The 13,978-nt window shown below is 41.3% G+C and overlaps 1 protein-coding gene across 3 annotated transcripts in view; it reads right to left on the bottom strand.

The window, feature by feature from the left end:
• Positions 1-13,978, bottom strand: part of LOC100747772 (semaphorin-2A) — a 564,473-nt gene that overhangs the window by 274,280 nt on the left and 276,215 nt on the right. For all 3 annotated transcript variants that reach the window (XM_012386839.3, XM_012386840.3, XM_024368287.2), the window contains one exon: positions 11,576-11,702. In XM_012386839.3, the coding sequence (XP_012242262.1) occupies positions 11,576-11,702 (127 nt within the window). The remainder of the gene's footprint in view (positions 1-11,575; positions 11,703-13,978) is intronic.

Below are 13,978 nucleotides of genomic sequence, written 5' to 3'. Positions count from 1 at the left end.
GAAGACAACTAGACTTGTAGCGGACCATATCGGAGTCATCTCTGATACTGTTTCTTACTCTTTCATTTTTATTCCACGAGATAACGATCAGCATCGATCAGCAAAGCATCGATGTACTCGCGAGGTGAAACGATACCTTGTCATTTTTCATCAGCGGATCGATAATCGCGTCAACGACCGTGTTAAGCAACGTTTAGCGAATAGCGTATACATTTTTCACGGCAATATGCTTACGGCGGGGCTAACGATCGCGTCCAATGAATGCAGCTTAATTGGTGGGCGAGGCCTCGCTAATTATATAGCTGATTGTCGATGCGCCCATCGGCGGACTACCGCCATCTGCATTACCAGTGATTACAGTGATGTCCATTCGAAACGATCGAGCCGTTCCCCGTCGCGTATTTCTCTGCTCCCGATCGCCGAGCAATCCGGCCTGATTATACATTCCGTTTCAGGGGATTCGGCCAGTAGTGCATTTTTCACGAGCAGTTAACCGAAGTAATTAGTCACCAGCCCGGCAAGCAACCGGAATAAACGGCCTATCCTAAAAAGCGTTTTGCGCCGACGGGACGGATCGATGCGTGCCACCGAGATAACCGAGGTTTTCCCGACCCTCGAGACGTCAATTACGCCGGTTAAACGAGAAAACGAAAAATCCCATCCAAGTATAATGAAGATCGAAGAAAGGACTGCTTTTCTCTAATCTCCATTTTTCATTTAAAGCACAAAAAAGACTTGAGTGTTTAAAGATTAACGGAGGAAGGAAAGCGATCGTGGACGAGAACGATGAAAGATAAAAATCGTCTAATCTTTGTGCAACGTTAATGTCTGATGATTAATGGTATTAGAATTTATGAATTTATTGGAAGGATTGGAAATTGCGAAATGATTAGAGAATTAAATACGATTTTATAACCGAGGTGAGAATAAAATAGGTTACGTTATTTCGATGATGAGACAATCTAAATATTTTTAAAATAGAGAAAAATCGAATAATGTTATAGATAGATATCCAATAGGAAACTTGATATTTCGTTTAATCGTGTTACGTTTTCGACTGATATTTAATAGAACAAAGCGAAATAGCCGATTATATAATAACTAATTAATTTATTTACGCGTCGATAACCTGCATATGAATAAAAAATGAATTTTCAGTAGAATAAAATTGTTAATGAAATCCTGGGAATTTGGCGAGCGATCCGTTTGTTCTAATGCAGGAACATTAATTCCCAGTCGCACTGTCGCGGTCGCGCGCGCGCGCACACACACACACGCTCGTAACAATTGCTTTTAATTGCATCGACCGTCCGGTTAATTGTCTAGACAACGGAGCTTGATTGAAGGCGCTACGGTAACACGAACAGAGACGGTAATGATTCTCAAACTTTCCTTCGCTCTCCACGTCCACCGTAATATTGTTAAGGACATCGATATTGAATAATTTATAACGAAATATGCATGAAAAAAAAGCTTTTCTTCGTTTCAATTAATGCTTCATCCAGGTGGTTCTTTCTCGTAATTTTATCGAGTATACATTTGTCACAAAAAAAAGAAGGATAAGAGAAAGAGAGAAAAGAATGGAGAAGTTGTTTCGAACGAATATTCAGAGGGAAAAAATCACACAATTCAAAAATACTCTATAGATATGTTTCACGAAAGTAGTTATCTTTATTTTTTCAAATAATTCGAAACAGTATTTTCTCGAAAGTTTCGTACGTTTTCACGTTTCACTGAAATCGATTTAGTTGAAGATATTCGATATAAAATGGTTGCTCCCCTCGAATCCGGAACAATAACTCGACATTATACAAATCAAACGGTGATATTCATGAACCGAAAGTCAGAGGGTGGAGATATAATTGCATTAGTCGTACATCCCGAACTACATCAAGCCCGCTTCCCACGAAACCCTTCGTCGTTTCGATTCCTGCCGGATAATCAGTCGCGTTTTACGCGTTTCCACCCCGGTGGCTGACGAAATTGCGTTATCTCGCGCGTCTACGGTGAAAATTCCGCGTAAGATGCGAAGCGCTCCGATGTAAAACAAAAATACTGGCAGAAAGTGCTGTAAACTTCAATTTAAGTAAGCTGCCTGCCCGCGTGACAAATTGAATTTCGACGGTAAAAGAGAGCCTGAGTGACAGCAAAATCGATAAGTGGAAATGGAACGTGTTCCTGAAAAGCGTATGGCAGGAAATATATATATATATATACAAAGAAATATCATAGGCGTTCTTTCTTCTTTTTTTACCTTCTCGATTTCTATAAACGGTCACAAATCGAGCGATACGTCTACTCGGTCGAAGTTTGCCAACGAAACTTTATATCATCGCCATCGGGGAACCTGTAAAAAGTAACTTAAACGGAGCCTAACGCGAGAGGCTTCTAACAGAGTCGAAGCAATCCATAGCTAGTTCCATCGAATCAACTGGCCATTACTCCCCCCCAGACGATCGTTTCGCAGGCTTCTATAACCCGAATTGCCTCTAAGCACGAACCGATAAACAGGACAGAAAGTTGAAAGTCGCTGGAAATTCCTGGAAAACCGTCCACACCGGGCAAACAATCGTACTGCGCAACGATCAAATTCCATCGACCTATTCAAACGTGCGTCAACAACGTAGACTACTATTATAAACTGTAAACGATATATCCATGACAGACGGAGACAGATGTCGCGTGGACTATCTGGAACGGTTGGAAACGAGCGATGATCGCGCGAACAGAAGATAGAAAGGCGTGTACGAAGGACGAAAAATAGAAGCGTAGCGAGAGGACACGGCGGATGATGGGCACGCCTTTCAGTTTTGTGAGGCGAGGGGAAATTGAAACAGCTAACCGCGTTGGTGTCGACGAGGGTGGTAACAAGAGAAAAGGCAAGAGAGATGAGAGATAGGTAGAGTCGAAATGAGAGAAGAACTTGGGGAAGGGATCAAAGGACAGAGAACGAAGAGAACGAAGGGAGAAAGAAATACAGAGACAGGGACAGGGTGGAAATCTGCGTGGTGGAAGCGAGATGAAAGGGAGGAACGAGAAGGAGGAAAGAAACGATGCGGAGAGGGAGTCAGGGCTACGCGGGAGAGATTCAATCAAACGAACGCATATAAATGAGTCGTTTCAGGGTAAAACTGAATTATACGTCGGCGCTGGTATGTCCGTGCACACAGTTTGCGAACATGTACGTATACAAACGAACATAGTGGAAGGATCGCAGTTGCAAGCACAGCTCCATCGAGGCGGTTGTATATACAACGAATATCCGGACCGAACGTTCTCCCTGGTGGACCCTTGCGTCGAAAGATTCGTTTGGATAGCGTGTGACTATTGAATGGCGCGACGAAAAAGCCTTGAGACGACCAGACGCGATTCTATAAAGTGGCCAAAGAGATTCTTATCCGTGCAGTCGCGAAGAAGCTGTTCCGTATTGAAGTCGATACGCGTTCCTTCGAAACTCCCTCTCGACCGGATACGTTTTTTCGCAGTATCGCAGTTTGCATGATAACGAGCATTCAAAAGAACCGTCGGGGAAAGGGACAGTTCCGAGAAATCGTTGCCGGGGACTTCGTCGCGTGCGAGACCGCGTAATCGTGAGAAGCTGTGCGTGACGACGCGTTATTTTTCCGTCGGGTATCCGTCTCTGCGATGTTGCTGTCTCTTCGATATCGACGCGTGCTTTATCAAACGCTATCTCGCGTCCCGTTCTCGGTGAAATATTTCTGAGCCGGCGAAATTTCGCTTGTGGCATTACTTTCGTTCGAAGAAACGATATCACGACAGTTTCGTTAAAAATTCCAAAGTTACGAAACTTAAGATAGATAATTTGTAAATTTGTTTTGTAATCGTTGCTAGTGCTATTATAATTTTACTAACTTCTACTTAGTAAAATAATAATAATTCTATGAAATGTAAAAGTTTTAATGCGAGGTCACGTTTCCCTTAAACTGATCAATCTAAACGTAATTTGTTCCCAGGGAGTTCACGAAGCTCGACAATCATTTGCAGCACGCGATAAGAGGGTTGACAAGGAAAAAATGTTCATCTGGGGGCACACGAGATGGACGTTCTCTTAACGCGGATAGGGAAAAGGAGCAGACGTGGCGCTCCTCTTGCAGACCGCGGCTAGGAAATTAAATAACCAAACTTTTCGAGAAAGATTGCCGGGGTTACTCTGGAAGGTAACGGCGGAGAGTAGGTGGACGACGGTGGCGGTGAAGTGACTGGAAAGAATCAAAAGAACAAACGGTAGCAACGGGGGTGAGCGACGCTAAGCCCCGCAAGAACTCCAAGACAAACGTGACTCTGTCCGCCATTTTCTGCCCTCTGTATACGACGTCGGACTTGGCCTCGCTTCAACGAATTTTCGAACTTTCCACCGCCGTCTTTCTATTCAACGCTCGCTATTCTTCTCCATCCTGGCCGTCTCCGTCGTGAGTAGTTCGCAAGAATTTTTTTCCCCTCTGCCACCCCATTCCACTTACGGCTCGATTCTCTGTCGGCCAAGTTTCCTTCTCGTTATGCCAATGGCCGGGTATCGCCGTGCATGGGAAATTTAAAAGTTGCTTGGCTGACCTGCTAACGCGGTCAGTCGGTACATGGAGGAGCAACGATAAGACGATGCGAAAATTCGATCAAACTACTTGATAGTCAGATGAAATATGAATCTGATAAAAGCGAGGGAGTTTCGAACCTTTCTGATTGCATTGCATAGTTAAATATTCTACGATCATCGAAAATTCTGTGAAAAATCGAATATATTTTTACGAAACATATTAGGTCAGATTTTTCAAAGTTTGAAATTGACGATTTATACTATTCATTCTTTATACTATCGACAATTTGCTTTGAATCGCGTATGTTCGATGTGAAGAAGATTTATAACAAAAGTACCTAAACTTTGTTAAATATTATCTATCATGAACAATGAGAATATTCGATCAGAGTATTTTCTCGCATGAGATTAATACAATATATTATATTGATAATAAATACAATAAACGCCACAGGGAAAGAACATAATATGCAACGTTAAAATTTACTAATCAATTCCACGTAACCAGAACTGTACTTTTATTTCATCGCGAGATTCCAAAACTGTCGATTCTAGCAACATTAAATAAATCGTAATATTAATCGTTTCACTTTTGAAACTACCAAATGACATAAAAGTAAAAAAGTAAGCAAGTAAAATCTTTTAAATGAATTATCATGGTTTTCCCATGTGTTCTTTATGAGTTAAAAATGACAGTTTTTACTCGTATACCAACCAAGTAAATGGGATAAAAGGACTAACAAATTGGAATTCATCGAAGGTTTGCCTATTTCCTCTATCTGGTTATAACAGAGGATTACGTAGTGCTCGGGAGCAAGTGCATCAATTTTGCTAAAACTGATATGCCGCCAAGTTAAACGGAATCCCAGTTTGGTATTGATGCAAGCGGAGAACGACGTTTCTCAATAGAGGGTCGACTGAAAATTCGGGTGTTTGGATATTGAGTGCTTCCGCATAAGCGAAGCTACCTTCGGGAGCGTCGTCAGCAATCAGTAAACACAATAAAGGAGCGACTGCTTTGAGCCCTGTAGACGCTGATAATTGGACGAGGCTTTCGCAATACAGGCTTTAACCGATCCCTTCTCGTTCGTTCTCGTGTTGGCGTTGTCCGAGGTGTCCAGAATAGCTCGAGGTAACGAGGCAATCTAGAAATGCGATTTGGCTTAACGACAAAAGCGATTTCCAATCACCAGGAACAACAGGAACCGGCAACTTGCATAAACTCGCACCTGGCAACGATTTCCACGAATTCAGGGGGAAAAAAATACCCGAGAACTTCTAATCCGTCGATTGAAACGCGAGAATAAATTGATTTCCTTTTTCCCACTTTGGTGCAACGCCGTTAGGTTTAGGATCGTTTGATCTCGTCTGACGACGAACGAACACGAACATTTCCATATTAATCGTGATAGAATTTGTGCAATAGTTTCATAGAAATTTGAAAAGATTATCCTTCTATCTGTTCACAGCATCATTCTTCGTTTATCGTTTAAAAACTGATGTCTTCTATTTTTGGAAATATAAATATTCGTGAATAAATTTTGCAAGTATTTAACGTAAAACTTTCGTCGATAGGAAATACAGATAGAAACATTTTATTAAATCTGTTGATAATATATCTCAGTGTATATGAAAGATATATATTGAAATTTTCGAATATAATCATTTCCTTTCCGATCTGATAAAAATATTGCGAAAAATAGTACGCAATTTGCTAATATCAGCACTGCAGTCGTACTGAAAGATATTAAATTTCTTAATGGACCCATTTACTTGCAGGAATATAGTAGGGGAATTCCTTTGGCGCGGAATGTTTCCCGGCGATGTATCGCAAAGTGCGTTATTGCGATAATTCGAGAGTCGCCTTTCGTTACGTACTATTATCAAGAGCGAATGCACTTTACGACTGTGAGATAAGAAGCGAAAGACAGTGTTGGCAAGAGGATGCCTAGCTTGTTGGCTCGGTTCGCGGACGCTGGCAAAAACGACTACGAGAACATGCACCTTGCATTTGCGCATACAATCTGCAGTTGGTTTTATGGCGTGCTGTGTTCCGTCAAATTTATGCGAACCTCCATGTCTTCTTCTCGAAATTGCCTTTCCTCTATCCGCTAACGATAACTGCATTCTCCTGATTTCGCTCCAAATATTTACTTCTCGGTCAACGATATCTTTTTCCATCTATACATATTACCAAAAAATTAATAACATTTTTCACGCGAGAAGCAAAGATTTATTCGCTCCATAATTCAGAATGAGGATGAAAGATAACATTGAAACCTAGTTCCAACGGTACTTTTCTTTTCGTAGTTCCGCTTAAAGCTTGTCATTAAAATTATCTCCCATCTGGTAGATCGTTCACCACTGTCTCACAACCATTGCCAACACAGTCGCCAGGATCGTTCAGAACGGTGGCAGAGGAGAGGATAGCAAGTGCTGAGATTCGGTTTCCTCGGATGATGGATGTCGACATTTCCGCGCAGAGTGGGGACACACCATCTTCTGATACAACGCCGAGGACGAATTCAAAAAAGTCGGATGCAAAGACTAAGAGGAGAACGTGGCCCGTCGAGGATACCGGAAACCGGGATCATGTGTTCATCGGATACGAAAACAAAAGGACGAAAGGTTGCTCCTGAGCAAGAGGGGAAATGGAACCATGAGCCGGTAAGAGAAGAGATTTCATCGTGGCTTGCGTCATCAGTCGGCGTAACGCTTCACCGGTCAGGCAATAGCGGACGAAACGCAATTTTTCACGGATGCCGTCGAGCCGGAAGTCTAGCGGAAACCGGAAGCGGGATCGGCGAACGCGTGGAACACGTTCCGAGAAGAAATAAAGCTGCGACCAGATGCGTGTCTAGCTTCGATAAAAAAATGAGCAACGTTATCAGAATCGCGATAGAAAGAGATTAAGCTCGTTTGATGCATCGCTGTTATCTTGTTAGTCCACATAATTGTTATCATTTCTCATTTATAATGCAGCTAATATATCTCCTCTGTATATTTCTGACATTACACGATAGAGGGACGTTCGTAGAATCTTTGACACGAACGTTGCGGATTTACCAATGATTGGCGTTAAACTTGACAATGACGCCATGTGGTCCACCGATAACCAATTATGTCAGAATTAATTGAAATGTTTCGATCTTCGTAAACTTTATAATGCTGTTAATACTGTAATAATAATTTGAAATCTGAAATGCACTATGGGACATTTATCTATAAAATCTATTTCTAGGAGATCTATAAAATTCTAGGAATTTTTATTTTGTATTGTTAATCAATATATAATACAACCAACATATAATTTCATGACTACCAGAGTATGTATAACATATAGTATAACCTTCTGAAAATTACTAAACATTTCTGTCTGATAAGATGTTATATCGGAGTATAACAATTTATTGTATTGAAAGAAACGACAATACATCAACGCTATGTGCAATACACAGATATGAAATTCATCCAGAAACCAATTTGTTAACAGGACCACCGTGACCGCATATCAACGTTGTTAACCGTGAAATCAAGCGTGTTTAATCTGAATCTTTTAAACAGCAATTCAAGCGATCATTAGCTTCGTTTGATGTCGCGTTGTCTAAGTTCTAGCAAACGGAATAATCCATTTTAGGTTTTATATCAACTGTGCATGAGTTCGCGACGGATATCGAAAACAAAAGGTGGATTCAATTTTTAGTCGTGGAAAGATTTAATAACGCGACGACACAGGACTTCCGTCGGATAGTTTGTCTTTGATGGAGTAGAAAATAAGAACGTCGCATTTGTATTCTACGAGAAACGTAACCGAGGTTTCTTTCTGACACGTGAAACTCTAGTTTTCGAACCACGGATTGAAAACGCGTTGGTATTTTGTGTGGAATTGAATTAACCTTCCGGCGGTAGAAAATTAACGTTCAGCGATGTACAAATTTTGATGATTCTAATGTGCCTCTTCTGACGGTAAATAGACGGAACGAGATTTTAACAGGTACTCTGTCTTTATTTGCCGTTTATAATTCAATTCAGGGAACCATTAGCATCTCATCTCGTACAAACTTATCTCACTATATAGCAATACAAAAAAGGTATTCGAGTAGATGGAAATATTGCTGGAAGCAACGCATGTTGACGTTCAATAGTTTTTGTTGCGTTAAAACGAAGCATATCATCCGTAATGCATTCTACGTTAATGACAAAATTACATCAAAGGATTCAATTACATCTAAACGTTCGTTTGATTCTCTTTTTTTTTGTATTGTAAAAAATTTCGAAACCAATATATTTCCATTAACAAAGAAAAAGTAGATTTCTCTTTGAACATCTCAAACAAATTGACTCTGTTACGTGCTTCAAGAGTAAATGCAATAACACAAGCTCGGCAACAGTCAGTCGTTAATTTCGCAGTTAAGATTCCGCGTAAAGAAACTGGAGTACCGAAACGCAAAAGATAGATCGCTGAAAACGATAAATATTAAAAAACTCGAGAAACTTTCATATCAAAACGACCAGCAAAGTACTTCTAACAATCGACAAAGCGTTAAGTGACCCGTTTTGCGCGATCGCGTAAAAAGCAATGTCAAAGGGAGATCGCTTAAAAGAAACAACGTGGCTGAAAAGTTCGATGAGTGGTATTAAAACAAGAAGCCGAAGACACGGACGAAGATGCAGCAATAATGGTAACACCGCAAAGAATAGTTCGTGGATCCATAAAGAAATATAGAAAGGGGAGAGGGGAGGCCGGAAGAGAAAGGGAAGTATCAAAGAGGAAGTAGATACGCAGACTGGTAACTGAGAAAGAGAACGAGAGGTCGACGAAATGGGATAGGCAATGGGACACAGAAAACGGCGCACGTATTACGTCAAAGGCTACATCGTCGGAAACGGAAGTGAGGTGATGCTTATTCAGTCGGAAGTTGCAACGGAGCTTGCTGGCTTTCACAGAAAGAAGGGAGAAGGGGAAGGCGTACTCAGGCAGAGAAGAGGAGCAAAGAGACAGGAAGGAAAAGAGAGATGGGAATAGTGGAGGACCTATCGGCCGGAAGACGTAGATACTTTATCTACCGTGGTCGCGATAGATAATTCTCTGGAAAACTCGATAAAACCGTTTCGCTTGTCGCGTCCATTGGTCGAGCAACGAAAACCCGCATTCCTATCCCACAATCCATTTCCTCGAATGTTTCTAATTACGTTCGGTACACCCGATACATTTATCCTTTCCGCTTCTAACCGCTATCAGAAATTACTTTGCTCTGGTTTCCTTGGATCCTAGTTGTGGAAATATGTATCTTCAGCTATAGGTACGTTCGTGCAATCAGGTGAACGTATGTACGTGGGCGGTTCTTGGTTTGTGAGTTTAGTACGGGTTAAGTTGAGAATCGGAGATAGTTGGGAGGGATTTTTCGATTCGGTTGGGTAAGGTTAGTTAGAATGAAATTATCGGTGTCGGAGGGAGATAAGATAATTAGAGAAGCAGAATGTTCCTAGTAATGCTCTAACGTTTTAATAGGTTACAGCCTAATCTTACATGAGTCTTCGTCATAAATGTACAGTTTCAATTAAGATTAGACAATATAGTAAATTAGCTTCGATCTTTTTTACCGTTATTAGTGAAAATATCTAAATGATCGTAACACATCTTATTAATTCTAACATCAGGAACCTCGCATCTTCCTCAAATATATCTTTTGTTCATATCAGCCAAATCTTTTACTTACAGTTAATATCCCAATATATTTTACTTAACAGTGACCCATTCTAACCTAATTTCTACGATATACATATGTATCTATGTACGTATATGGTTCAAAGAGGGAAACGTATAATATTCCATCCTAAGAGTTCTTCTGACTATTTAACGAAACGTTACAACGCAAATCCACTTCACTACGCTTCCACTATAAATACCATTAACAAAATTCTCAGCTTCCGTGAAAATGAATAGCATGTAGCGTCATTAATGATAAACGAACGATCGGTTCAGTCGGCGAATAACACTTACGCATTTGAACGTGACGAACAGGCGAGCAGAGACTGAAATTTTCGATAGCGATGGTACGAGGCGCGCAGACGGCGCGAAAGAGACGCGTCGGCCTCTGACAGAGGCGCGTTTCACGTGAAACGCGAGAGCGGAGAAGGAAAACAGAGGCGGGTGATGAAAGGGAGGGCAGACCTCTAAACTCGTTGTTCCGGATGGCGTGGCGAGGCATGATTAATATCGAAATACGAATGACTTTATTCATGAGGGGTCGCCTTGTTATGCAGATCGAATTTATGGTTAAATCATATGGTGCTCTCCGCACGCGCTGCCCCGCGATCGTTAACGCTTTCCCGTGTCTCGTTGACGGCGCGGTACGAAATCAGGATAACCAGATCGTAGCCTAAAGGAACGAAAGCGGTCGAAAGATATCAGTGGTCATACCGCGGTTTAAAGTAGCCACAGCGTCGTTTCTTTTACGATTATCTCTGCTCGTTTGGTGAGCTGTAAATACATTTTCGATGTTTTTTCTTATCCTTTGAAGACCGTTTAAACGTTTCTGTGCATAGTGTGCGTATTCACGTTTTGAATATAGCGCAGCGAAGATGTTTAAGAATCTTCGTGAGTGCGTTTGGAAGGAATTTCAGGAATGTTGGCAACGTTGTTGGGTCGTGAAGCGATGCTATCGATAAAGACCGATTTCCTGCTATTGTAGACGTAATAAATCTCACGGGGTGTTCAATACATTAAACAGAAATTTATCATCGTCACTCGAACGCTGTCGGTGACGCCGTGCAAAGGTACGCGTCAGGGACAGGAATGATAATGACTTTTCGGTCTATATTTTTCACTTTCACAGACAAGGCTGGGATAATGGCTTTGCGCCTATTGTGCGACACGATCCCGTATAATTATTAACTTCGATAATATCAGCTATTTTGAAAAAATCGATCAGTTACGTGGAACAGATTGAAAATATTTATTCAATACGCGTCTTTTTATATAGTAAGAAGAATTTGGCTGACATAATGCTACCAACTCACCTTCGTGCAGTTTCTCTAGAGTTCCAGCCGAAACTCCGACAAATAGGAAGACAAGCCAGAGCAGACTAGCCATTCTTCTCAGCCACGTTCGATTCCTTGACGTATCCATCGCGCTAACACTCAAACACTGCAACAGAATTAGATTTTTCTATATACTAGATGAAGTCTGATCTTCGAAACACATTTGTAAATAGTACATAGACATATCTATGTAAAAAAGTCTCATAATATTTATAAATTTTAGTTGAATCTAAAATTTGAATAATAGTTTCGATCACTATTTGTATAAAATTATTCAGAGATTTTCGACTATGTGTGTGATGACGGAAGCGATCAAGTTCAATAATCAACAATATTCAAACATCGGTCTTAGCATCGGACGATTGATGTTATGGCAACACCCATAATATTTGCTACAAACAAAAGCTTCCCGTTAATCTCTATTTACACAAGTTCCCGTACAACTATCGATTTCTACATCCAAACCCGTCGTGCTCTACTACTAAACGTTACCATCTGTCAAAGGTAAAGCTTTGTTACGTAAGCTCACTAATCGGTTCGCCGTATTATTTTCTCATTTCTGTCTAAACCTAATTTCCTATTGCTTCGTAAGGAATGAAAACATCGTTGTCGTTAAGCGAAATTGCACGATGTTTCTCTGTTTTTTAACTCTGTGTAATTACTTATCGGTAATAATTAACAGCAAACATTCAAGGCATTCGTTCGATGAGCATACTACAAGTACAATATCAATTCATTCTTCTTAATGAAATCTTATCTCTTATATATTATAATTTTTTAATAAATCATCGACGAAAATAAATTCATACAGACTCGTTTGTTCCACTTGACTTTGTATAGAAACTTAAAACAATCATCTTAAGTGCAGCACAATTTACGAAAGAATAAAATAAATGAAAAATTAAGAAAACACTGTAGCTGATTGTCTCGGTCCCCTGCATTTCTCCCTAATAAAATTCTGACTACGTAGTCAGTAGGAAGGAGAGATCAAAGGTCGGCAATCGGCCAAGATTTTCCTCGACACTCGGACTCGAGCCAGTTAAGACACTATCGAGAAAATCACGATTCATCGGTTCCACGGTCCGTGACAGCGTTGAACTTTCCTTAGACGCGAAACTTTTCGTACTCGTTCGCCAGTTGATCGAGTCCCCCGCCACGTAACGGCAATAATGACAAACGATACGAGCGCGAGGTTGTTAACATCGCTTGGTCCCGGGCAAATATGTTTTTATCAATGGCTAGCACCCAGCACCGGAAGGGATGCTCCGACACCGGCGCGCAAACTTTTCCTCCTCTCCCTTCTCCAAACAAGTTCCTGGTGCAGTATCAATAACCAGTTTTCCATGACGAGAAAGCAAGCCGAGTGTCTTGAACCACGAACGGATATCCTTTGGGGATCCGGCTCTTTCTTACTAACCAACTCGCGGATGTTTCTTCGTCGTTCTTGCATAGTTGCGCGAACTAGGAAAAAAAATAACGAATGGTTGATACTAATAGAGCGTTCTCGGTCGCCGGTAAACTTTTCCCGTTGCACCGTTTCTGGTCCTGACCTTTGGTATCGGACGAACCTGCTATCGTAAATCAAAACTTTCTCACCTAAAGGCTGCCTTCTGCCAACGGGGATTATTCGTACTCGTCGAACGCAGCGAAGGATATTTATATGTTACCAGTGGTTTTTTCCTTTCTCGTTTTCGATAGAGGGCTTTTGGTGAAGCTTTTCAAATCGGAAGGATATTAATTTAATGAAATATAGAGTAGCTCGTGGAAGTATGTGAGGTGTAAAAAAGTATTGTCCGTGATAATTCTGGTTGCTGACTGTAAGATGTCACTGATTGTTGATTTTCTTCCATTGATGCGTAGAACAAAAGTCGAACTGCAGTCGCCGCGATTTGAACTCGGGTTTCGAACGTTCGTAACCAAGGCGCTAACAACCACTGTGCTGCCCGTTCATCCGACACTAGTTAGTGTCGAGTGCTAATATTATTGCTATTATTGAGTGCCACCACAGTACCCCGCCCCTACCAGTGATAAACGTTTTTTTTTTGTGTTGTATGATTTCGTTCGTTGTTTCCGCGTGCATTTGTGAGAAAGTTAGGTATCTGCGGATTTGTCTTTCGATGCGGGATAAAGCGTCAACCGCCTGTTGTCAAACAGATATTTACAGATGTTGCGCAGTCTTCCGATGTGCGCGATGGAACCTGTCAGTACAGTGCGGGGGGCGTCCGCATACGGTCGTAGGCCTCTGTTCTATTTTTTTTTAGTATGATGTGCTGGTGGTGATGCCCATGAAAAAACTTGGTCACATGGCAATGGCCACATATCTCACTCCTGGGGCTTGATCATCGTCTCGTTTCCCGTCACCTGCTTTGTGCGTCGATCGGA

Source organism: Bombus impatiens, unplaced genomic scaffold, assembly GCF_000188095.3.
Source record: "Bombus impatiens unplaced genomic scaffold, BIMP_2.2 scf_0418, whole genome shotgun sequence".
Classification (NCBI taxonomy): Eukaryota; Metazoa; Arthropoda; class Insecta; order Hymenoptera; family Apidae; genus Bombus; species Bombus impatiens.
The sequence above is the reverse complement of the archived record's forward strand: the minus strand, read 5'-3'. Positions and strand labels throughout refer to the sequence as shown.